The following is a 26,667-nucleotide window of genomic DNA, read 5'->3' as shown; positions in this document are numbered from 1 at the left end:
CATAATAATTTAACATGAAAGTTTGTTTTTTAAGATCACTGCATTATAATTAAAAATTCAGGCACCACTGAAATCTAAGCCACACAGAACAGAGGCTATTAACTGCAAAGAAATCTGGCCTGGTTCAGTCACTCTAGCTCCTCGATGCAGTTCAAAAGCAGACTGGGTAAAGATGTTGAGGTTCTAAAACACGATATCCAGTGAGAATCACCTACACATTGCTAAGGGAAAAATGCAAGGCTTTGGCAGGAGCTCAACAAATGACTGAACTGAACGTTGTTTTTTCTAAGTTTTATTATATCTTTTTTAAAAAAAGGTATCCTAGCAAGGCAATGGTGGTGGCATACTTCTTTAATCCCAGAACTTGGGAGATATAAGCAGGCAGATTTCTGTAAGTTCAAAGCCAGCCTGGTTTACAAAGGGAGTTACAAAACAGCCAGGGCTGTTACTGTCCCGAAAAACAAAAACAAACAAAAAAGCTGTCTTAACTATTCTATAAGGAATAAACAAAGAGGCCTTAGTAATAAATTTAGTCATCATTGTGACATTTAAAAGATAAACAGCTCTGAGGCTGAGATGCGGCAGTGCTAAGGCATTTGGTCTAAGTTAAATCTCCAGTAGAAAGAAGAGGGAGAGAGGTGGATGATCACCTTTTTTGGGGGGAAAGGGTAGTGGGGGTGGGAGGGGGGGTAGGATGTCTTCGAAACAGGGACTCTCTGTAACCCTGGCTGTCCTGGAAGTTCGGGGGCTAAAGGTATGTGTCACCCTCGCCGTGTCAGAGGCGGGTCGTTAACTCTATTCTTTCAGTATATAACATATTAGTGGCCATTGTATTGACTGATTTTATAGCTAGGGATTTAAGATTCTCAGGATGCAATTTAGTAAAAGCCTAAAAGTAATAAAAATTTCTACCTACTTCCATTTGAGAAATATTCACTTAGGAGAGATTTGAAGACATAAACCATAAAATCCCAGGACTTGAGAAGCTGGGACAGGGTACGTTTAAGTTAGGGCTAGTCTAAACTAGGGGAAGAATGGCAGGAAAGAGGAGAGAGAAAAGGGGAGAGAGTTCTAGGACACCTAGTGAGAAACCCTGTCTCGAGAAAACAAACAAACAAACAAACAATTTAGTTATAACTAGGGGTGTGAGTTAGTAGGAGGACACTTGCCCATGGCGGACTGGGTTCACCTGTCCACACTTTTGCTACCATGAGATTTACGTTTAAGGGCTGCTAAGAAGGCTCAGAAGGTAGAAGTCCTTGCCATGTAAGCCTGGTGACCTCACTTCAGCCCCAGATCCCACTGTGAAGAGAATAAACTCCAACTGTCAAATGCACATTCCACTAGCACATACATAATAATTAAAAAAACAAATCTTACTTAAGACAACCAACTCATGTAATAACCCTACTATAAGGTTCAGCATGTTATGTAGCTAATAACTTGTGTGGTATGGAGTGAGGAGTCAATAGGACTAAGTATTCTATAATCCCACTTTTACATTAAGAATACTCCAACATGCAAATATGGCAAACAATTTTAGTATTCATACATTCTAAGCGTACCTGAAAATACTACCAACCATATGCCAAATCTTTTTTTTTTTTTTGGGTGGGGTGGGGATGAGGGAAGGGGGATTCAAGACAGGTTTTTTTGTTGTAGTTTTTGTTTTGTTTTGTTTTTTGTATTAATAATAGCCCTAGCTGTCCTGAAACTCACTCTGTAGACCGGGCTGGCCTTGAACTCACAAGAGATCCACTTGTCTCTGCCTCCCAAGTGCTAGGATTAAAGGCATGCACCATTACAACTAGCTCCATGTCTCAATTCTAACCATTAGAACCAATAGAATGTTGTGAAATTTAGAATCATAACACATCATTTGACACAGCAGCGACTGGTACTTCTATAGCAGTTTACACTGTATATAAAACTGAGCCATGTATCATATAACAACATTAAACTGTTCATTCTTTAACTTTACAACACTAGCAAGATACATATGTGGTGTTGTTGTTGTTGATAAGAAAACTAAAGCGATAGAAGCCTAGATATCTTTGTCCATGGCCACACAGCTAACCAGCTGAAGACTGCGTCAGGGTGAGAACTATCTGCTACAAAAAGGTACCTCCATCACAGCAGTTACAACATCACACAGCCACGAGTGATTTGCTTCAATAATGGAACGTCAGATTCTACTCTGAAAAGTCAGAGCAGTGGAAGATAAAACATGCTTTTTATACTCTCAGAAGACTGAATTCAGAAAAGTCATTATGTAGAATGCCATTAACAATATTACTTCTGTCTTTGGTAGTCACCATTATTGAATAGGATAACCAGCGAAGGTGTGGACACTCTTCTGTCTGGGACAGACGTAATAATAAACTGATTGAAATCACATACAGAGCACAAAGGACAGACACTAACTATCCTGGGGTTTAGCTTGACTCCATTCAGTGATGGTTCCATCTACCTACCTTCCCACTCCCTGTTTGGACTCTTAGAAGTGCCACATGGGCTTGTGGAGCTTCTACATTCCAAGTCTATCTGTTCTTGCCTCTGCCGCTGTTCCTCCAGGAGTGCTGATTCGTGCATGGCCTTAATGTGCCGCTGGTAAAGAGCATAGCCGCTCACAGGTGATCCAATTGGCATACTACATGGGTTGCAAGAAACCTACAGGGAATCAAAAAATCAAATTGAAATGTGCCAATGACCATTATAGCAGTAATTAGCTATTGCTAAAAGTAATACTTATTCCTGAAATGCTAGGGGCTAAACTGATTTGACCATGTTTTAATTAAAGCACTCTTCAAAACAAATGCTACGTAATTATGAAGAAGTTAAGTCACAGCAGAAATCCTAACTGTGATGAAAGAAATCAAACCCACAAACTAAAGATCATTTGTCTAATCCAAGTCCTTATGATCAATCAATCTGCCTTTTGGTTTAATCCCACGTTTCTCTCTCTCACCAGTCACATTCACTTCCATAGATTTGTACATCCTATGTGGTAGGAACTCAAACTTCTCTGGATTTCCAAGAGACTGTCTACAAGTTCCACACTCTACATAATAAACTGCTTACTTCTGAGTCCAGTCAAATAGCTCAATGTAACTTTCTACTCCACAACCTACTGCTTCTCTGAGCACTCGCCCTTTTAGAAAAAGACCGCAGCAAGAAATGTGCCATCATCTTTGGCTGATCCATTTCCCCCGATCTTCCTTTCCCCAAACAAACTCATCCAGACAGACTGTAACACGGGGAAAACTCTGATTTGCTTTTCATTCAGTCCCAGTCATTTCTTTCATAGTACACAGCATTTGCCTCATCTTGTAATTAGATTTTGTTTAGGCTTGGTTTTGAGACAAGGTAGACCTAGCTAGCTAAGCACTCACTATATGGCCCTGGCTGTCGCTAAACATATGGCAATTCTCCTGCCTCAACTTCTTGAGCATTGGGATTACAGGGATACACAACTTGGACGACTTGCAACTATGTTTTTCTTATTTTTTATGATTAGATACTTTATAAACAACAAGCAGCCATAGAAGCCCACAATGATCTAGCATGATCTATGCTCTACTACTATATAGTAGTACATATTTGTCTACCGTAAGTAAGCCAAATAAATGAATTTGTAACTATGTTTTGCTTTACATGTGCACACAGCTTTTCTTCTTTGTGCCAAAGAACCAAACCAAACCAACTGTTTGGATCCAACAGAATATATATATTCTCCCCACCCCAAACAGAGTTTCTCTCTGTAGCCTTGGCTGTCCTAGAACTTGCTCTGTAGTCCAGGCTGGCCTCAAACTCACATAGATCCACCTGTCTCTGCCTCCCAAGTGTTGGGATTAAAGGTGTGCCCCAGCAACACCAGCCCCTATACGGAGTCTAACATTTCTATCAGAGAGACTTCTGCTCCTATAAGACACACATAATACAATAAATAAGGTAACACAGTCACATACAGACTAATACTATGCTAACTCCATTTCTTTAAGGTAGAATGGCAATAATAAAGTCTGCATGTTCTTGACTCATATCTAATATTCTTGGGCCGTGCTGAATTAAGACTCTTCTAAGCCTAAGGTGGCATGTCACTTGCAAACTAACCATTTGGGAGACTAAAGCAGGGCAGTTAATAAAAAGTTCAATTAGCTTAGGCTACCCAGTGAGTTCCAGGACAATCTAGACTATAAAGGAAAACTTTTTCTTAAATAAAGAATGTGTTTATGGGCTGGAGATATTATAACTCAGTTGTTAAAATACTTGTCTTACATGCACAAAATCCTGGGTTCAATCTCTAGCACTGCATAAACTAGGGATGCTGGTGCGTGTCTATAATCCTCAGCATACAGAAGGCAGAGTCAAATGGACAGAAGCTCAAGGATACTCTTGGCTATAGACTGAACACAAGGCTAGTTTGGAATATATCACAAGAAAAATAAAAACTGAAAATTATAAAAAATATTTTACATGTCAGTGGGATGACTACTGGTTGCCCAGATGATAAAAGCATGAAAGGAGGGCTGGAACTTTGAGCTGTACTCAGCCCAGCCAGGCCTACCTACAACATTTGGTGAAGAAGAGAAGGTGGAGGTTCAAGGGACGTATCACTAAAGGTCAAGGATGTAATCAACCATGCCTACCTCAAACAACAATGAAACCTCGAACAAACAAACAAACAAACAAACAAACAGCCTCCTAAGTGGCAGGGTTCTGAGAACACAGGTTGGTGAATACATGGAGGTGCTGGAAGGGTTGTGTGACCCATAGGGGAAGGAAATTCTACATGCTTTCCCATTCACTTTGCCATATGCATCTTTTGAATTTGGGAGTTTCTATGTTGTACGCTTTAAAATAGAGTGATGAAAGAACTTTCTAAGGCTCTCTGAGACAGGAAGAATGAATGGAATCTGTGATTTGCAGCCTCAATTGAACACAAGTGTGAATACCCTGGGAACCCAATACTTACATGACTGGTATATGAAGTAAAGAAACAAGCCTTTGCAACTGTGTCTGACAACGACTCAGATCTGATGTGGGAGAAAATTTCACACATGTGGTACAAGGATTGTGCTTCCCCCTACCCCGACAGAAAAAAATGTCCACTGCCATCTAATGTAGGACAATTCATAGAAAAACAAATAGGTTAGTTACCAGTGGCTATATAATTTGAGTTGTCATGGGAAAGGAGTGTTGTTTATTACTACAGGGTTTCAGATTTGGATGATAACAAAGTTTTGGCAATGTGTTTCCCAACACAGTGCATAAGACACTTGAAATTGGCTAAAATGAGTTCTGAGAATAAGTGACTGTTTAAAGCTTGGCCCTAAATGAAGTTTATACAGCACTTTGTCCAAGGCTCAAGGAACAACAGTGAGGGAGTGGAAGGAATCTCAAGGCAGAGGATGAGTACAGTGCTGTGAAATGATGTGCTGTGGGCACATGACTTGGCTGTTTCACTCATGATTTTACTGCAGCTGTGGCTACCTGAACAAACTTGTGGGCCTATCAACATTTTATTAGCAGGCTGGAGAGACGGCTCAGAGGTTAAGAGCACTTCTGCCCTTCCAAAGGCCATGAGTTCAATTCCCAACAATCACATGATGGCTCACAACTATCTATAATGCGATCTGAAGCCCTCTTCTGGTGCAGGCCTATATGCAGGCAGAATATTCTATACATAATAAATAAATCTTTTAAAAAAGTAAAAAACAAGTAACTTCATTACCGAAAAGGTATGAATTCATGAGGTGCCATGTCTCCCTGAGAGACTTCTGGCAGTTAATGATGGCTAGGAAGGTATAACTTTTTTCAATGGCAGACGCTTATAAGGTACCCATGTTCCAATAAGTAAGGCTCTACCAATGGTCATGCAAGCAATTCTAATTAGACTTAATAAGACTTACACACACCCTAAGAGAGTAGGAAGGGGACTTGATGGAAAGAAGGGTTTCAGTGGAAAAGGGACTGGGATGAGAGAGGGTAATGATGGGTTCAATGACTGAAATTTATTATGTACATATAACAAATTGTAAAAAAAAAAAAAAAAAAAAAAAGGTGGTCCTCCCCAGGGAAGAGCACACCAATTCGCTGTCCTGTGCCAAATACTCAGCTCTGATACCATATATAAGTAACATTATATAGGCTCTGCAGGTTAGGGTTAAGAATGAATGAATATATATATATATATATATATATATATATATATATATATATATATATACATACACATATTCATTTATATAACATATATGCATATACAAATAAGTAAATGATCAAAAAGAGGCTACGAATTTTAAGGAAAGCAGGGAGGGACATATGGGAGAGCTTAAAGAGAGGGCAAAGAAAAATGTAATTAAATTACAATCTCAAAAATGAAAAAATTTGACCAAAAAAGTTAACTTCACATTGCCTGCTTTTTACACAAAATTTACAAAAATCTAAGAGTCAAGTAAAAGAGAGAATAAATATGACCATGAAGGTTTCTATATTTCACTTTTATTTGCCTAACAATGACACTTACCATTGGTGGGATAACAGCAGCTCGATGCTGAAGCTGTGGCAGATCCAACGGATTCGGTTTAATGGGGGATGAGACTAGTATAGATCCAGTAGGATTTAACAATGAAGGCTTTGCGTCCATAGGAAACACTCTATAATTGACAATTTCAAAAAGATAAAAATACATCATTTTTATTTGTGACTTCAAATATAAAATCACCACAATTCATTTTGAGAGAGAGAGAGAGAGAGAGAGAGAGAGAGAGAGAGAGAGAGAGAGAGAGAGAGCGCGCGAGCATGTGCACCTGTGAGCATGTGTGTTTGACATTAGTTTTAATAAGATGTGAGGAAGGCTGGATAGAGCTCAGTAGTAGAATACTTGCCTAGTATGAGCATGGCCTTAGGTTCAAATCCTATTACAACAACTAACAAATGTTTGAACGGTAAGAAAAAAAAAGGGGGGGGGGAGGGGCCAATAACACTAATTTTCCAGATAAAGAAATCTTATATTGACTTACAAGTTTACATTTATCTGATTTTAATTATCTACATTTAAATGCCAAAAACAGTACCAACAAAACTCATAAGATGTTTGTTTAGTTTCAATTTACTAACTTACAGGTATAGGTGAAAAACTAGTTCCTCAGACCAATGAGATGGCTCAGTGGGTAAAAGCACTTGTCACCAAGTCTGATAATCTCTAGGACATACATGGTAAAAGGAGAGAACCAATTCTCAGAAGTTTGTGCTTTGGGCTACACATGTGCACTATGCTATGCATGACTGCTGTACACACACACAAAGTACCTGTAATAATTAAAAATAAAAAACTAGTTCCTAGCTGGGTGTAGTGGCACACACCTGTAATTCCAACACTTGGGAGGCAGAGGCAGGTGGATCACTGTGAGTTTGAGGCCAGCCTGGTCTACAAAGCGAGTCCAGGACAGCCAAGGCTACACAGAGACAAACTGTCTCAAAAAACAAACAAACAAAACTAGTTCCCTAGTATAGAATGTTTTTCTGAGATAACAGGGTAAAAGCAACTGCCATTTAAAATTTGATTATTTTATCTTAAATTCCAAATGTCTTGTTTCTTATGAAAAATATAAAGTGAAAACATAGGTTCCCACATAGCAGATTCATACAGACATGTGTTCCTCTGTTCATACAGTCCCTCCCAGGCATTTCACATACCACCTACTTTACTTGTCTCCAATATGAACACAAGAGTTTAGGTTATCCAATATATGAAACTGGTATGTTTTCACATATACACCCAATAAAATGGTGTCGTATTTATTTTACATCCTTGGTCATATTCCTCAATGTTATAATGATCTCTGGGTAAAGATAAACATTTTTAAATGTGTGGATTGGGTGGTAGTGATGCTTAACTTTAATCCCCACAGTGGGAGGCAGGTCTCCATTAAGTTTGAGGCCAGCCTGGTCTACAGCTTGAATTCCAGGACAGCCAAGGCTACACAGAGAAACCCTGTCTTGAAAACACACACACACACACACACAAAAAGAATGTGTAAAGAAAAATAAAGTACAAATTAAACACAAACATACAAATATATAATTTATTTATTATTTTTTTCAAGACAGGGTTTTCCTGCGTGATAGCCCTGGCTGGCCTTGAACTCACAGAGATCCACCTGCCTCTGCCTCCCAGTGTGTACCACCATGCCCAGCTCTACAAATTATATTTTGAAAAGCTAATATTAAAGACGTGTAAAACTGAAAATATTTTAACATATAAAAGTTTTATAGATTTTATGATTTCATTCAGAATTCACCATGTTTTTACAATAATTTGCTTTTCAGGGAGGAGTTTTTAATTTTTTGGTGGTGGTCATGTTGGGGATCACAGAGAGCTCACAGACCATACTGACTGACTACTTTCAAAGCATGTCTTGACATGGTCACTTTCTTAGGCCACTGTCATCCTAACACAGACAATTGTTTTACCTATTTTTAGATAAATTTTAGATAAAAACGCACTTTAAAAAGGCAAAACTGGGGCTGAAAAAAATGGCTCAGAGGTTAAGGGTACTAACTGCTCTTCCAGAGGCCCTGAGTTCAATCCCCAACAACCACGTGTGGCTCACAACCAGCTATAATGTGATCTGATGCCTTCTTCTGGCATGTAGGTGTACATGTAGGCAGAGCACTATATACATAATAATAAATAAATACATTCTTTTAAAGGCAAAACTGCTTTACTCCATGTATATTACTCTAGTTAAAGACTGGAGGTACGCCTCAAGATGACTCAGAGGGTAAAGACGCTTATTGCCAAATAAACAACCTGACCTCAATCCCTAGAGCCCATATAGTGGCGAGAACCAGCTCCTTCCTGCAAGCTGTTCCCACCTTCAAAGGGACACACACACGTGAAAAACGAAAACAATAAACTGGGACAATTAAAATAAATTGTAGACTATTATGAGATGAAAAGAAAAGGGTGCACTAGATGACTGTATTTCCTGGTAAATGGATGGTTAGATAAAATCCCTATCTTAGGTTAAGAGAAACCTTGTCTAGAAAAAAAAACAAAACAAATGGGGCTGGAATGATGGCTCAGAGGTTAAGAGCACTGACTGCTCTTCCAAAGGTCCTGAGTTCAATTCCCAGCAACCACATGGTGGCTCACAACCACCTACAATGAGATCCTGTACCTTCTTTTGTGGCATGTAGGTGTACATGAGGGCAGAAAACTGTATAAATAATAAATAATAAATAAATCATTTTTTAAATCCCTATCTTATTTAAATGCTCGCTGACGAAAATTCTAGCACCTGACTTTTTTGAAGAAAATCAAGAGCACTAAAACTTAACCCACCAATGAGAAGGTCATTCATCTTAACCTTTATTAAAAGTAAAAAAGCTTTGTGGTGGCGGGTGGAACGCATACATGTGCTCAAATTTCTAACTCTGTTTTAGTCTTACTTCACTTTTGGAATCTGCAACAATGAAACATCTCTGATTATAGGCGATTACATTTCTTTAGAAGAAAATGGAACACCCAGATATTAAGGTTATTAAATTACTATTTCTGTAAAATGTCTTTATAAAAGACCTGACAATTATTATGCATTTTTATTATTAATTTGTCCTTAATGACTAAAAATAGTTATAAATTCACTTGTGGGCTGGTGAGATGAGTCAGTAGATAAAGGCACTTGACATAAGGCCAATGAACAGAGTTCAATCCCTGGAAGCAACATGGTGAAAAGAGAAAGCCAACTACTGTAAGTGTCTTCTGGCTGTGGCACACATGCTTCCCCTCCTCACAAATACAACCTAAATAATTAACTCGCATTATATCTAATATTTTATATCATAAACATGACTAACTTAAGATTACAACCAATATCAAAAAGTCAAAATACCTTCTACTTAAACCACACTGAGTTATGATCTACAGAATTTTCAGGGCTGGATACAGTTCAGTGAGAGTGCTAGCACTGCACGTGTAATGACCTAGGTATGATCCCCAGCAATGTGCGCTCAAGACACACACACACACACACACACACACACACACAGGAAAACAGAAACAAAACAAAAAACCTCACAGATACGTCTCTAATCCTAGTATTAGGAGACAGAAGAAGAGCACCACAAGTTTAAAGCCAGTCTGGGCTACATACCAAGTTGAAGCCCAACCTGATATCATAACAAAGCCTGTCCTCAAAACCCCCAAAATAATGATAATAAATAAAACATTTTCAAAACATTTCAACAATGATTTTTCTCTGGGTTAGATAAAACTTTGTCTGGGGTCAAACCAATGTTGACAAACCCAGAGTTAAAGCCAATGCCCTTCATTTCCACCTTCTTCACCGCCTACCATTTTTGCCAACCTCAGGCTCACAATTTGACTGTTTTTATTTTTAGCTCTGTTGGTTGAAAACCACTCCACCAAAACCACCAGCTATCATGGACTACATGAAACAATACAGATACAGAATAAATTTATCAGTTTTATCATTAAAAATAAAGCCACACATTGCTCAATGTTAAAACCATGGACTGCTAGAGCTTGCCAATATCTTACAGGAGCCACCTCTGTGGCCAGAACCGTTCTGCCAGTCAGCCAGCAAGCAGCAGAGGAAACAAGGTCAAGTCTCACCTCTGCCTCTCCGGCTCACCATCAACATCCTCATCAGCACTGCATGTGGCACTGGAGTCGTTGTCTGACTGTGGCTCAGGCCTCTGGATATTCATCTGCTCAGCCACTATCAAGTCTTCATCTCGAGCCTCTGTCTTCTCACTGGTGTTCTCCAAGTCTTTTTCTTTGGCATCTCCTTCACCTTTAGACGCAGTGTTTTCTGGTACCCGAACTTCTGCATCCACAGAGTCAGCTTTGGTAGCAGCTGGGGGATCAAGAACAGAACTGGCTTCGGCAGCACGCTCCTCATGGTCTACGTCCATCGGCTCTGCTGTCTCCACACTGGCAGTGTCAGTCGCCTGGGCCTCCACGCTTTCGCTTTCAGCTGGTTTTGTGCTTGGAACTGCTGAAGAGGGAGATGCACAGGGTGCAGGGTCAGTGGTGGCTTCAAGCTCAGCCACAGGTTCGGTGTTTCCTCGAGAAGCAGCATTTTCACTGCTGTCTTCACTGGGCTTGGCAGCTTCAACTGGTGAAGGAGAGGGAGCACTTTCTGTATCAGAACTATTTTCAGCACCTTAAAGATAATGATACAGCATAAAAATCTGATAATGAACAGGTTTCAGGTGGTGACAGAAACCATGTTGAAAGCACTTGTTAGGATGAACTTGACTCCAGGGTGACATCAGGGAAGTAAGAGCAGCTTCTGGCAAAGCTAACAAGCCTTAAAGGTGTAAAAGTGAAAGATTAAATTGTCTTGACCTCTGAAATTGAGAGTAAAAACTTTTAGAGGTCTAAAAAAAGTTTATTTTAAAGACAAGAAAAAAAAAAAACAAAACTATTCCATGAATGAGAACATTCTGGTGGAAGATATTTTAATGTTAAAAAATTAACATAAGACAATATACATAGAACACCTCTAAAAACACAGAAATATCTTTAGAAAAACAGGTTCACTGTGATGTCATAAATTTTGTCCAGGTTGAGGTATTTGCGTTTGTCAACTTGACACAAACTAGAATTATCTGAGAAGAGAGAACTACACTTGAGAAACTGCCACCAGAACATGGCCTACAGACATGGCTGTGAGTCACTTTCTTGACTGGCGATTGATATGGAAGGGCGAGCTACCGGTGAGGCCAACACTGGGCATGCATCTTACGGAGTCTAAACATTTAACCTGAGCAAGCTGGTAAGCAGCACTACTCCAGGGTTTCTGCTTCAGCTCCAGCCTCCAGACTCTTACCTCGAGTTGCTGCCCTGACTTCCCTCAGTGATGGAGTGTATCCTGAAAACTAGAAGATAGGACAAACTTCTTTCTCTTCAAGATACTTTTGGTCCTTGTGTTTATCACAGCAATAGAAACACTAACTAGGACAAAGTTATATTGTTGGAATAGAAAAATGAATATGATATGACCATCTGTGAATAATATTTTTAACACAGAATATTTTTACAACTAGAAATTCACTTTTTCATTTATCCAAATATATATATTTCAAACAGAGCTGTTTGAAATACTGGGGTATACACAGCACTGAAAATAAATTATCTTTTTACTTTTTCTTTTTCCTTTGTGTTTGTGTGTGTATATGCATGTATGCACATGTTTTGCCTGTGTTCATGCAAATGTACCACATGTAGGTAGGTCTGTGAGGATTCATTTACAGCTATTACAAAGTGTCAAGGCTCAGAATAAAATTTTTTTGCTAAGAATGGTGTGGTTGGAGCAGAGAACAAACAGAAATGCAATCAACAAAAAGTTCAGGAAGGCACAACAGTAAACTCCTATCAGCCACTAAGACAGCCCTAGGCTTTTATTCTTGAGGAAATGAAAAGTGTTTCAGACGTTGGAATAGAGAATTAACATGGCTGGACTTGCATTTGACAAGGAGAAAAATGGCTGTTGGATAGAAAACAAACAAAAACCCAGAATGAAACAACAACAACAACAACAAAAAAAAACCCACAAAAGTATAAGGAACCCAAACAAGAAAATAACACAGAGAGACTAATAATGGAAATAAGGAAATAAGTAATTGTAACACAAAGCAGGCATTATTTGTTGATGGACTATATGGGGGTATAAGAGGATTTTAGTCAAGTAATTATCACAGATTAACAGTGATAAAAAAAAAAACAGCCTAGGGGCCGGGCATGGTGGCCCAGGCCTTTAATCCCAGCACTTAGGAAACAGAGGCCGGCGCATCGATGTTTGAGTTCGAGGTTACCCTAGTCTACAAAGTGAGTCCAGGACAGCCAAGGCTACACAGAGAGACCCTGTCTCAAAAACCACTTCCCCCCGCAAAAAAAAAAAGAAAAAAAGAAAAAACAGCCTACTGGTGAGCATACACTTTTTACTCGGTATATCAACACTGACGTAGCTTTTACATAAGTGAAACTAGCCTAGAGTTCAAGTAAAGCTTAGTAAACAGCAACAATTACCAAAAGTCACATAACAAAATGATAAAAAGTTTGACTTAACCTTTATTTTTGATTATACAGTGAAATTAACAAATTACTTATTCTAAAACTATTAAAGGACCCCAATATATGCCCTTCCTCCAAACCACAGAAAACAAGGTAGTGCTTCACAAGCACAAGCTAAACTAACATTCTTTTCTTTTTTAAGATTTATTTATTTCTATTCGTATTGGAGTTTCATCTGCATGCATGTCTGTGTGAAGTGTTGGACCCCCGAAAGCGGAGTTACAAACAGTTGGGAGCTGTCATGTGGGTGCTGCGAACTGGGCCCAGGTCCTCCGGAAGAGCAGCCCATGCTCTTAACCACTGAGCAATCTCTCCAGCCTACCCCTAGCCCCGCCAAAACTTTCTTTTCTAAAAGTGAGGAAATAAACAGGCAAGCCCATAAAGACTTAGAATAAGAATCTAAGAGTGAGTCAGGTTTTAGTACAATTTCAGTTTTTCAGATTCTTCTTACCTTAGATAAATACCCAGGTGGACATTTTAGGAAAAGATAGATTCCTGTCTATAATCTGCTGCCTTCATTCATCTACTGGCGAGAGCCTTACCATATAATAAGAGTAAACCAATGGCACCTCTTTTAGAGTTAGCGGGAAGCAAGAGATCAAAGCTCATGTAAATTCCAGTAATTTTACTCTCTAGGACACTTTGCAGAAGAAGCTGAGCTAAAAAGAAGCAAGAACAGAGTCTGGAAATCTTTGGACAAGTACATTTCTATTACAAGGAGACTATCGTAGATGGTTCAGGATGTCCACAGCATAAATATCAGACCAAGCTCACAAATCTACCTTCTTTTCATACTTAAAATTGAAAACAATAAACAAACTTTCCTTCTAAGATCAGCAAAAATATAAGCGGGGAGAGGTGCCTTCTTTTGATTTTGGGCTTTGCAGGGTATAAATCTTCTGCCTTACCCATGGATACAAATGCATGAAGCTAGGTTCAGGCTTTACTATGGGCTTTTATGAATTGTGTCACCTCCTCACAAGCCCAATGCTGAGCTCCTAACCTCCAATGTAACTGCGTCTGCTTTACAGAGGTAACTGAGGTTACATAAGGTCTTAAGGGTGGGTTATTGTTAAAAGACTGTGATACCACAAGTGCACCCATAAAGACTATGCGAGAGGAAAATAAGACAGCAGGCAGCCAGCCTACAGGCAAAGAGAGCTCTCATCAGAGGCGAGCTTTGAACTTCTAACCACTACAACTGTAAAAATACATTTATGTAGTTTAGCACATGCATTTATACTGTTCTATTACAGTACCACAGAGATTAATACAGCTGCCCTTATGCACAGAGAGCGCTGTTCAAGAATCCCAGCAGACACATGAGACTTCAGCTAGGATGGACTCTGGGATATATTGGTATTGTCCTATACATTTCTATGCACAACTACAATAAAGCTTAATTTAAAAAATTAGGCATGGGCAAGAGAGAGCTCAGCCATTAAAGGCTAGGCTCACAACCAAAAATATAAAAATTAGGCAAATAAGAAATTCATCATAAATAGAATGATTACAAAACTATAGTTTAATAAAAGTTCGGTTGACATGGTTTCTAACGCTCAAGTTGTTAAATTAACATTTATGATTTTATAACCATGGTAAAAGCAAATAACTGAATTTTAAAAAGGTTTTATTCACAACTATAACCACAAGGAATAGTAGTTAACAGACACACAGCTGTGAAATTATGTTCTAATGTCCTCATTAGAAAGCAAAAGATGCTTATGAGCCTTAGAAATACCATGAACATATCAAGCTAAGGGTAAGATTACTCCAGTACTCTCTTTACTGTATTTATTGTCCCACTTCTCACACAAAAACTCAACAAGAAAAAGTTGACTTAGTATAAAAAATTAAAACCCAGGCCAGGCATGGTGGTGGGCACCTATAATCTCAGCACTCAGAAGAAAATTCAAGGCCAGTCTGGTCAATACAAAGTGAGTCCAGGATAGCCAAGGTTATTATACAGAGAAGCCTTGTCTCAAAAAACTACCACCTTCCCCGCAAAAAATTTCATTTACATTTTTAAGGTTAAAAGACAATAATGACTTAAAGAAAATATACAAAATCACTATTTCTAAAACTGTAGCATACAGAGCTTTCTAAGCTTACATAAAATATAAAATATAAGAGCCAACAAGGAAAACACCAAATAACTCTAACTATATACATACATATGTGTGTGTGTATAATTAAAAATGAAACAAAAAGAAAATGAAGTGTGCATATACCAAACAATATTCTAAGAATCCTTTCAACAGAAGCACTCAGTATACAAAAAATATTTACATAGAATGGTGAACAGCAATATAAACTGAAATAAATTCTTTGTGCCTTTGTTTTTCTGTAACTATCAAACATCCAACTTCCACATTTCAGGAAGCTGTGTCAATCTGTTTAAGCAACTGTCCCTTGATTTCTAAGATGAGAGGTCTTTTTTCTGCTTGGGGTTCTGATGTCATCCAGACTCCTAACATGATAAACTCAATACGATGTGTAAGCCTTAAAATACGAAATAAATCAACCTCAAGGCAGTAAAATAAAAGAAATATTGACTTATGATAACAACAGGATAAGTAAATTTGGCAATAATACACAGAGAGGCATGCAAAGACTGAGTCTCTCACTGCCAGGCTCTTCTGGTTGTACCACCTGCACAATCTTAAGTACACAGAAACAAATACTTACTGCTCAAATGAATAAATATTGTTTTTAAACCTAGGCCACGAAAGCACGAATATTCCATTTCCTTAGTGAAGCAATTCCTACATAATTAATGACTAAACTATAATTTCATATTTGAGGCAATATAAGTCAAACATAATTTAAAATTCTAAAATACCTTCACTATCTTCTGGATTTTCCTCTTCATTTGAGGCTTCAATATCTTCATCCTCCTGGACAGAAACAGTGGAAGCTACACTTTCACATTGAGACACATCTCGTTCCTCACGAGGTTTTCGTGAGGCCTAAGGGTACAAAAGAGTAGTTTAATTATTGTGAGTTAAATAGACAAAAGGAGAAAAAACATAACATTTCATTCCTAATAGATGCACATAGTGGTCAGACAGCATGTGGGTATGACAAAATCTGTGCGTAACCTGTAGGCAATTATCTGGCAGGCACACGCTGGCCTTTTGGGCAATAGATAACGTGTATAAAACCTACCAAGTTACCAATGAATCACACTGACATCTGCATCTCCGTACTTGGGGGCTGAGGCAGCAGAAAAGTGTTCAAGTTTAAGGTCAACCTGTGAGTTACACCAAGACCTTATTTCAACCCCTATACTGTCCAAAAAGTTTTATCTGAACCATTTTGGAAACTATAAATTTTGATATCACCCAAGTTCAGACAATATTTTTTTCCAATAAAAAGATATGTATGTATGTATGTATGTATGTATGTATGTATGTATGTATGCATGCATGCATGCATGTGCTGGGCATGGTGGCGCACACCTTTAAACCCAACACTCAGGAGGAGTGAGTAGGTGGATCTCTGTTGAGTTTGAGGCCAGCCTGATCTACAAAGTGAGTCCAGGACAACCAAGACAACATAGAGAAACCTTGTCTTGAAAAACCAAAACGATGTATGTTTACATTATAATAAAGATAGCATAAATGACATGTAGAAAACAGAAAATTATATTTAAAAAACTGGTTTTCGTAATTCCAAAATAGCTAGACATCCTAAATATACAGATTGGTACATTTTATTTCAGTTTTTTACATAAATAGACACATATTTAAGTCATTGTATATACATCTAAAGGCCTTGCATAGCTCAGGTAGTTGTACATTCTACTTTTTAAAACCTAAATTAATTATAACTGAAGGTATTTCTACTATAGTCTATAAAACTTTTTCTAATAATGACTCTAGAAAAATATTTTCATTAATGTGCAACTGTAATTGAAGTGCAAATAAAATTTAAATAATGATTTTCTTTTTCTTTTTTTGGTTTTCAAGACAGCTTCCCTGCATACCTGTGGCTGTCCTCAAACTTCCCTCTATAGACCAGGCTGACCTCAAACTCAGGAGATCCACCTGCCTCTGCCTCCAAAGTGCTGGGATTAAAGGCATGTGTAAAAACACTGGGCTTAAGTAATTTTCAATGTTTGAAATTATTAATGGTACAATAAATACTAATGAGTTACACAGTTGAATAGGCAGCAAATTATTCTTATTATACTATTCCATTTCTTTTATGATTAATGATGGCACAATTTTTTGTTGGTAAAATAAAACATTTTATCTTGCTAAATATATGTTAAACTAAAAGTTGCTAAATATTATAATTATGCAAGAAGATCTTGAGATATTCTTGAAAAAGATTAATAGGTAAACAATTATGGTCTTTATTTATAAAATGATTAGACTGATGTTTTGCTTTTGTTTTTTTCAAGACAGGGTTTCTCTGTGTAGCCTTTGCTGCCCTGGACTTGCTTTGTAGACCAGGCTGGCCTTGAACTCAAGAGATCCACCTGCCTCTGCCTCCTGCGTGGTGGGATGGACGGTGTGCCCCACCACCGCCCAGCTTAGACTGAGGTTTTTTAAAACTTGTATTTTATTTTATTTTTTATTTTATTTATTTATTTATTTATTTTATTTTATTATTATTATTTTTTTTTTTTTTTTGGTTTTTTGAGACAGGGTCTCTCTGTGTAGCCTTGGCTGTCCTGGACTCGCTTTGTAGACCAGGCTGGCCTTGAACTCACAGCGATCCGCCAAAAACTTGTATTTTAATTTATTGTGAAAGACAAGGTATGAGCATGTCCACATGCATCATAAATGTGGAAGCCTCAGTTCTCTTTCTACTACATGGATTATGAGGATCAAACCACTTTTAAGTAAAAACTGATGAGGAAAAGACTTACCACTACTGCTCTACTCACTTTCTGTTTATGTTGTTGCAAAAGGCTGTCAAGGTTGTGCCGCCTTTTATAGTTAAAATAGAAGTTTTTACACTGGGCTTCACTTTTCGTTCCAACCATTTTGGCAATGGCTGCCCAGTTACGACCATGTTCCACCAAGCCTGTGTAACAAATCAAACATTAAGTCATCAGTCACCTGTTTAAGCAAGCAAGAAAAAATTTTAAAGCAACTACTGACGTTAAACCAACAACACTAAAAATATACTTTCAGCTATTTGTTAATATACTTCAATACTTACTGGTACAAAACTCACTTATACTTTTGTATGTCTCCCAAATTTAAACCATGCCGCCTAAACTTTGCACTTCAAATAGATCTCCCACTGGGATAAGGATGAAGCTAAATCTATTCTAAGGTATCAGACACTTGTAAACTAAGAAACTTATTTCTAGATCTTTGGAGATAGCATTTTAATAATAAGCCAAAATAAATTCTTCAATGTATATGAAACTTACAGACAGAACTTGTTGTGAGTTAATGCACAAACACCTATTTAAAAAATTAACCATTAACAGGGCTGGAGAAAGAGCTCAAGGGTAAACCATGTGCCTAGCACACAGGAGACCCTAGGTTCAACCTCCAATAAATCCTAATTTAGTATTTTTCTACTCATCACTAAATATATGTAAGCACATATAAATGTGTTCAAAGAATATAAACAGGGAATTTCATACATAAATAAAGACCTATATAAGAATAGATGCATAATGAATAGAGATAAACACGGATTTTGAAAATTAATATAAATAGCTCCTTTTATAATAAAAACCTGAAGAACAGTCAGGTATGGTGGCAGACAGCTATAATTCCAATATGTGGAAGGCCAAACAGGCGAACCAGAAGTTCAAGGCCAAGTCTGAGGCCTTGATATGTTTGAGGAAAACAACAACAACAACAACAACAACAACCCAAGGTAAGAAAACAAAATGAGGGGCTAGAATAGTAACTCCATCAGGAAGCACCTGCAGCAGAAGCAAAGGAGTTGTATTTAAAGCAGACAACCATTTAAACATGACTGTGTGGCTAGGGAGATGGCTCAGCAGGTGAAACTGCTCATCAAGCAGGACTGTCGATCTGAATTTAATCTCTAGAACCCACATAAAATGCTAGATGTGATGGTTCACATCTTTGATTCCAGCACTCCTATACAGAGTTGAAAGACCGAGAAGAAAATCAACGTAGGGGCCAGACAGCCTAAGGAAACACATCAACATAAATAAATTTCAGAATAAAAGTGGAAGAAGAGAAGTAAGTCCCAAAAAGTTGTCCTCTGACCATCCATTATGTGCACAAGTGGGCACACATTGACAGACGAAGATAACAACAACATGGGTAGGCAGGCAGGCAGGCGGACAGACAGACAAGCTGTTTATGATGACACATATTTATGACCCCAATACTGGGAAGGGAAATACTTGGGGAACCACTAGCCAGCCAAGCCTAGTTGGTGAGCCCCAGGTCCCAATGAAAGACTCTGTCTCAAAAACAAAGTTATAGAGGCTGCTTCATTCAATCACGGAGTCCATGCAAAGATGAAGAAAAAAACCGAATGTCAGAAAGCTGTCCTCTGACCTCAACACACACACCATAGCACCCCTCCATCCACAACACATACAGACTAGGCCAGCGTTGGCTACTTAAGTTCCAAATCAATCTATGTTATGACAAGACCCTGCTATAGTCCCAAAACGTTTTGTAAAAAGGTAAATAGAATTTTGAAGCAAAATTAAGAATTCTTTTTGATGGTATAGTATCCAGTAACAATTAACTCGAGTGTAGTTGAAGATGCTCATGTTTGAGAAATTTATGATTCTCTCTGCAGTTTTATTTTATTTATCATTGGAGAACAGAGTACAATTTTTTATATTTCTACAATACTTGTAATTACCTGTGTCAGAAAGAATTTTGGGATAAATTATGAATGTGAGATCTATGTTTCTGTTATTTGCAAATTGCACTGAAGAGAATAGAGACTATTTCCTTGTTTTCTATTTGCTAAGTCTCTATTATTATTATTATTATTATTATTATTATTATTATTATTATTATTATTAATTTTTTTGGTTTTTCGAGACAGGGTCTCTCTGTGTAGCCTTGGCTTTCCTGAACTGGCTTTGTAGACCAGGCTGGCCTCAAACTCAGTGATTCACCTGCCTCTGCCTCCCAAGTGCTGGGATTAAAGGCGTGTACACACACACACACACACACACACACACACACACACACACACACACACACGGTTACGGTTAAGTATTTAAATGATCAATTAATGAAGCATATGTGAAGGTCACAGGAATTCCATTCTCTCTTTCCATTTTCCTTTTGAGACAGGGTCTCTTTGCTGTGTTTTTGCTGCACTGCATTGGTAAGCTTCCAACCAGTTCCGGTTTGGCCCCCAACACTTACACAGGAGTGTGGCTTTCTGGGGTATGTGCCACTGTATCTGTATATGGGGTCTGGAGTTCAATCTCAGGTCATTAGGTTTGCTCAGCAAACACTTTACCCAACAAGCCTTCTGCCTAGACCTAGTTAAGTCTTCCAATTATATACTACCACGAAACTGAGCCAGAGGTTAGACTGTAAAGTTCTCACCAAGAGGACAATGATTTTAGTCCTGATCCAGCTACTTCAACAGCTGGGTTGTCTTCATCCTACCACAGCCCTTTATAGACTTTGTTTTTCCATCACTGCTTACTACTGCAGTATAATGGGAATGTGAACTAAAATTTCCTATAGGGTAAATAGTAATTTTTTTTTATATTATATTATTAAGTGAGCGTTGGGGGAGAAGGAAAGGAGGGGAGAGGTGAGAGAGAGAGAGAGAGAGAGAGAGAGAGAGAGAGAGAGAGAGAGAGAGAGAGAGAGAGAGAGAAGACGAAGAAGAAGAGTAAATAGTAATTTACAGATAATCAACACTATTTAATCTAGTAATTCCTAAAAGAAGTTATATGTAAATTAGCCTTTGGTTGATCTTTTTTATATTAATGTACTTACTGTTTACATCACTTGTTTTGTTTTGTTTTTCAAGACATGGTTTCTCTGTGTAGCTCTGACTGTCCTGGACTTGCTTTGTAGATGAGGCTGGCCTTGAACTTACAGAGATCCCCCTGCCTCTGCCTCCCAGGTGCTGAGATTAAAGGTATGCTCTGATTATTACATTTTAACAATTTATTTATTTGTTATTTATATAGTATTCTGCCCAAATGTGTGCCTGCACACCAGACGAGGGCACAAGATCTCACTATAGATGGCTGTGAGCCACCACATGGTTGCTGGGAATTGACCTCAGGACCTTTGGAAGAACAGACAGTGCTCTTAACCTCTGAGCCATCTCTCCAGCCCCTGATTATTACATTTTAAAATAAATAAAATTTTCTGAAAGTTAAGTGGTTTAAAGGGTTTGTTGTAGATTTTTTAAAATCTATTTCCCATAAGTGGCAGATGTTAAACTTGTGTAATTATTAGAAAGATTTACATTTTTCTCTCACCTCGTCATCAGAGTGACCCAATTAAGTATGTAGCTAATGTCTGGCATAGTGGCGCATGCCTTTAATTCTAGCACTGGGGAAGCAGAGGCAGGCCGATCACTGTGAGTTTGAGGCCAGCCTGGTCTACAGAGTGAGTCCAGGACAGCCAAGGCTACACAGAGAAAAGAGACCCTGTCTTGGGGGACAGTATCTAGATAATAGCTGTCTTCTAGACTGACCTTTTTCAGGAAGATAGTTCTAAGATTATTTAGTCACTTCCTATCTTCAACTCCTATTGGGCAAGTTTTTCTAGTAATCTTAATGATCTTTTAATTTTCTTGTGTGTGTGTGTGTGTGTGTGTGTGTGTGTGTGTGTTGCACCTGCTTGTTTGTACACATGTGTTTATGTGTGCTTGCTCAAGGATGTGTGGATGTGTGTGGCATATGTGAGCACAGGTGTGCGTGTATATAATAAGTACATGTGGAATCCAGAGGCCAACATTGGGTGGTTTTGTTTTGTTTTTTGTTTTGTGTATGTGCTGCATTTGCACTCAAGTGTGCTTGTGTGTGTTTGTGTTCCTTTGCATGCTTATGTCTGCACACTATATGCATTCCTGGTACCTACAGAAGCCAAGAGGGAATTGAATCCCCTGATACTGGAGTTACACATGTTTGTGAACCACCACATGAGTGCTAGAAAATGAAACCCGGTCCTCTAGAAGACTACTCAGTACTTTTAACCACTGAGCCATCTCTCTAGGCCCTGGCCTATTCATTTCAAATGTTTTTAATTGGTTAATTTCACTTATTACCAATCTTAAACATAAACAAAGAAAACAAAAATAACTCCAAACTTTACACATTGCTGTACATTACCTTTTTTAGCAACTTCCATTTCTTCTTCCGTCCATCTCGAGGTCTCAACAGGCTCAGTAGAAACTGAAATTAAGAGAAAACTCTAGCAATAGAAATCCAAATTGAATTATCCATTCAAAAATCATTTAACTGATAACTTATTTGTCTTGTATGAAATTAGACAGTATCAACCTCTTAAGATGGAAAAGTTCGCCCTTCTTAGTGTCAAGCTCTTCTGCAATATTCTGACATTCCTTCCACCTTTGGCCACACGTGTGTGGTTAGGAAGTCTGCCTCTCAGCTTGGCAAACTTCCTCTCTCTGCTCCTATAATGACGAAGGAGCACAGAGCCTCTTCCTTCCAGTGCCATCAGAATCAGATTTCTATATAACCTAGTTAGAAAACGCACGTATTTAAAGCCCTCTGCAAGCTCCCTGCTTTGCAGCAGAGGAAGATACGAGTCAAGAGAAAGCCAAGTAAGTTCACCATGATGTGCCCTGGCCTATTTTAATTCTCCCATCTGCTAGCTTCCAATGCATTACACTTGCCATTTATACAACATGCATTGTCTTTCCTACCTCATTTTATGGTGAAATTGGTAGCACTGAATCACAGACAGGGGCACTTCATCACTAATATAATCCTTTTAAAGAATAATGGGATAATACTTTATAAGAAAAGGAAATATATAGCTAGACTGTTAGGCCTAGTATATCTTGCCTGACAATTTACTCTTTAGTCTAGCAGAAAGTATTAAGTATATGACATTATAGTGCTGCCCATACTGGTTTAAAAGGAGGAAAGAAACAGTTTTAGGGAAATGCTGGCGTAAGTCATGCTTCAGAAGCAAAATATTAACATGGTATAGGCATTGAACAAGTAAAATGGAAATTATGAATACTTAAAAATTATAAAACAGGGGGCTGGAGAGATGGCTCAGAAGGAAGAGAATTAACTGCTCTTGCAGAGGACCTGAGTTCAATTCTCCCTACTTACGTGGCAGCTCGTAACTATTTAACTCTAGTTCCAGGAGATCCAATACCCTATTCTGGCTTCCAAGGAAGGGCACTAGGAATGCACATGATGCAAAGACACACATGCAGGCAAAACACCCATACATATATACTAAAAACAATTAAATCTCTAAAAAATTCCTAAAGAGAGGGGAGAAATGGCATTATATAACCGCTCATTAAAATCTTGTTTGTTTTTTGTTTTGGTTTTTTTTTGGGGGGGGGGTTGTTTGTTTTGTAATTATAAAACTAGACCAGCAAAATTGCTCAGCAGGAAAAGGAACTTATACTCTAAGCCTGTCAACTTAGGTTCAATTATGAAAAATGTCCTTGGACCTCTGTACAATGAATGACTAGCAGCCTGTGTGCGCCTGCACTCACACAGACACATGCACATACATAAATAAATGTTTATGTTACATGCCAAATAAAAGTTATGGGAACAAAGCGGTATGTTAACTAATAAAAGAAAAGCTACATTGTAAGTACTATAGTTTTGGAAAAGAACTTTAAAGTTTAAGGGCAGGCTGGAGAGATGGCTCAGGGGTTAAGAGTACTATTTGTTCTTCCAAAAGTCCTGAGTTCAATTCCCAGCAACCACATGGTGGCTCACAACCATCTGTAATAAGATCTGAATGCCCTCTTCTGGTGTACATGAAGACAGTATACTCATATACATAAAATAAATAAATCTTTAAAGTTTAAGGTCACTTCTTGGTTATCAATATTGGCAGACCCTGCCCTATCCCTCAAACCAAATCCCGATAAGATTATACCCGGCACAAAGCACTCTCTTCTACTAACTGGGCTCTGATGGTGGTGGCAGTTGTGCAGGGGGATCCTCGCTGGCTGCAGCAGCAGCACTGGCAGCTGCAGCTTCACTAGTCATGGATCTGGTAATCCGGCCTTTCCGGCGCCCCTGGCTATTAGCAGTCTTCCGACCCCTTGGAGTAGCCTGCTCTCTCTCCTCAGTTTCTTCTGTTGTGCCTTCTGTTCTGTCCTTTTCCTTGGTTGTTTCCCTAAACACAAAAGAAAATAAAAGCTTTTCTAGTTTAAAGTAAACAAACAGCAAAAAAGCGTTAAGTAGAAACTATACATTTATCCAATCTCTGACTTTTTAAACTTTCATGAAAAACTCTATCATGGGAGATTTTCAATAGCACTGACTGACAAGACACTTCAGAAGACTTGTATCACATATTAGTAGACATAAATCTTAAACATATTTCATACTAATTTAACTTTAAAACTAGGCATCCATAAAGAAAGTATCAAAGGACAGCAGAACAACAAGACCTGAAAGCAGAAAAAGAAAAAACAAAACAAAACTTTAGCGAAAGCAAAAGGCCTGACATTTTTGCTTTTGCTTAAATTCTGTTAAAAATTTCTTCTATAACATGACATTAAAACAGATGAGCTTCCTGACGGATGCCTATTCTGTAGTAATAAGCCACAGCACAATTTTATTAAACCAGAGAACGTGTCCTGAACTGCCTCAGCTGTGATAATGTACAAACAAAGCAGTGTGGCTTCAAGGTTGGCAGGAAAGCTTCTGGGTCAGGCTCCCTGGGTCCCTCTAAGATCTGTGATTTACTAACATGGAAAAGCTACCTTACCTCTGTGAACCACAGTTCTCTCTTCTGTAAGATAAGGACAGTAATAATGTATTTTACAAAGTAATTCCAAGGATTAAAGGAGTTAACAAGGTGACTGGAACATCATATGTTTTTTATTATTATTATGGCAGAATCTCCTCTCAATCTATAAAGAGCTTATTCATAGTATAGAGTACTTAAGAAAATTTAATTAATGGTGAGTATTGTTGTTGTTATTTTTTATATTACTATTAGAAATATCTGAGTATATGAAGATCATTCTCTATAGGATACTTGTTATATTTGAAAATCCTTAGATGGAATAGAATATGATCAAACACATTGTTTGTATGTATAAAATTTACAAAAAATGAGTAAATGTATTTTTTAAAGTACACATCTGCAAGACTCAGTTATTAGTGGAAGATGCTATTTTTACAGTTTAAGTGCTTCAGGTAAAAGCTGGTTGAGGTATATCAAGCTATAGATCTTCTCTCCCAGTGAATGAACACATGCTTCAAGAATGACTCTATCAAGTGTAAGTTAGAAACACACCAAGAATTAACTCTGCTGTGGCAATGAGCCAGTCAAAAGCTGAGCACGCTGGACACTCTTGTAATCCAATACTTGAAAGGCTTGAGCCAAGAAGATCTTGAGTTCAAGGCCAGCTTGTGCTACAATCCTATGCCTATCTTTAAAATAAATAAGCAGCAGGGCTTGGTAGGATATGTCTTTAACCCCAGCATTCAGAGGGCAAAGGCAGGCAGATTTCTATGAATTGGTGACCAATCTGGTCTACACAGTGAGTTCCAGAACAGCCATGGCTATGGAGAAGGACTACGTCTCAAAAACAGAAAAATAAATAAGTAGTTAATAAATGAACAAATTATCCATCCTATTCTGCACCTACCTATTCCCAAACAAGCTCATCCATATTCTGAATAAAATCTAACATGTCAGCTTTCACTAGACCTCTAACCGAATGACCACAGAGGCAATCTACTTTCTACACCTGTCCTACAGTCTAGTGAAATCCCCGCCGAGCTCTAAGTGTACAGCTGTTCATTTTGGTTCTATTGCCACATCAGCCGTGAGCTCATCTTCCTAGTCACGTATATCTGTGTCTCTGAACACGTCTCCTCTTCTATTCATCCTGCATTTTCAAGATTTTGTTTTAAACCTGGCTGGTATTTGCCTGTTGTTCTCCTTCTCACTTACACGCTACCTGAGAATAGGACATATCCTTTGTACGTTTTCATCTGAAGACCTAAGGTATATACTAGTACCTATGAATGTATGCTAAGTAACTTAGACTTTTAAAGAAAAAAGTAGAGTTCCCTTCAGGCAAAAAGATAAAACAAAATTATACTTTTTGAAAAGACACATTTCTTTATGGAAAGAACCATTGACTATATAGTACAAAAATGTTTACCCTAAACCTAAAAAAAATTTTTTTGTTTCCTTATAGGTATATCCTTAAGGTAAAAAAGCATGAATGTCTGACTCTTATTTTATTTATTTATGTGAATGAATATTTCACCTGCATGAATTATGTCTGTGCACCATGTGCATGCCTGGTGCTGGCAGAGAATATAAGAGGGCATCAGATAGCCTGGGACTGAAGTTACAAAATGTTGTGAGCTACTATTTAAGTACTGGGAATCAAATCTGAGTCCTCCAGAAGAGCAG

At 38.1% G+C, this 26,667-nt stretch overlaps 1 protein-coding gene across 27 annotated transcripts in view; it reads right to left on the bottom strand.

Annotated features, from left to right (window-relative positions):
- The window catches only part of NCOR1 (nuclear receptor corepressor 1), a gene marked incomplete at its 3' end in the record, with an annotated part of 137,217 nt that overhangs the window by 46,769 nt on the left and 63,781 nt on the right, over positions 1-26,667 (bottom strand). For 22 of the 27 annotated variants that reach the window (XM_084760849.1, XM_084760845.1, XM_084760848.1 and 19 more), the window contains 7 exons: positions 24,188-24,402; positions 22,392-22,454; positions 18,009-18,148; positions 15,954-16,080; positions 10,646-11,198; positions 6,530-6,659; positions 2,475-2,670 (listed from right to left, as the gene is read on the bottom strand). In XM_084760849.1, coding sequence (XP_084616975.1) covers positions 2,475-2,670; positions 6,530-6,659; positions 10,646-11,198; positions 15,954-16,080; positions 18,009-18,148; positions 22,392-22,454; positions 24,188-24,402 — 1,424 coding nt within the window. The remainder of the gene's footprint in view (positions 1-2,474; positions 2,671-6,529; positions 6,660-10,645; positions 11,199-15,953; positions 16,081-18,008; positions 18,149-22,391; positions 22,455-24,187; positions 24,403-26,667) is intronic. The other 5 variants (XM_084760831.1, XM_084760844.1, XM_084760838.1 and 2 more) reach the window with 2 other exon arrangements.

This window comes from Acomys minous, assembly GCF_964271855.1.
Source record: "Acomys minous genome assembly, chromosome: 16".
Classification (NCBI taxonomy): domain Eukaryota; kingdom Metazoa; phylum Chordata; class Mammalia; order Rodentia; family Muridae; genus Acomys; species Acomys minous.
The sequence above is the reverse complement of the archived record's forward strand: the minus strand, read 5'-3'. Positions and strand labels throughout refer to the sequence as shown.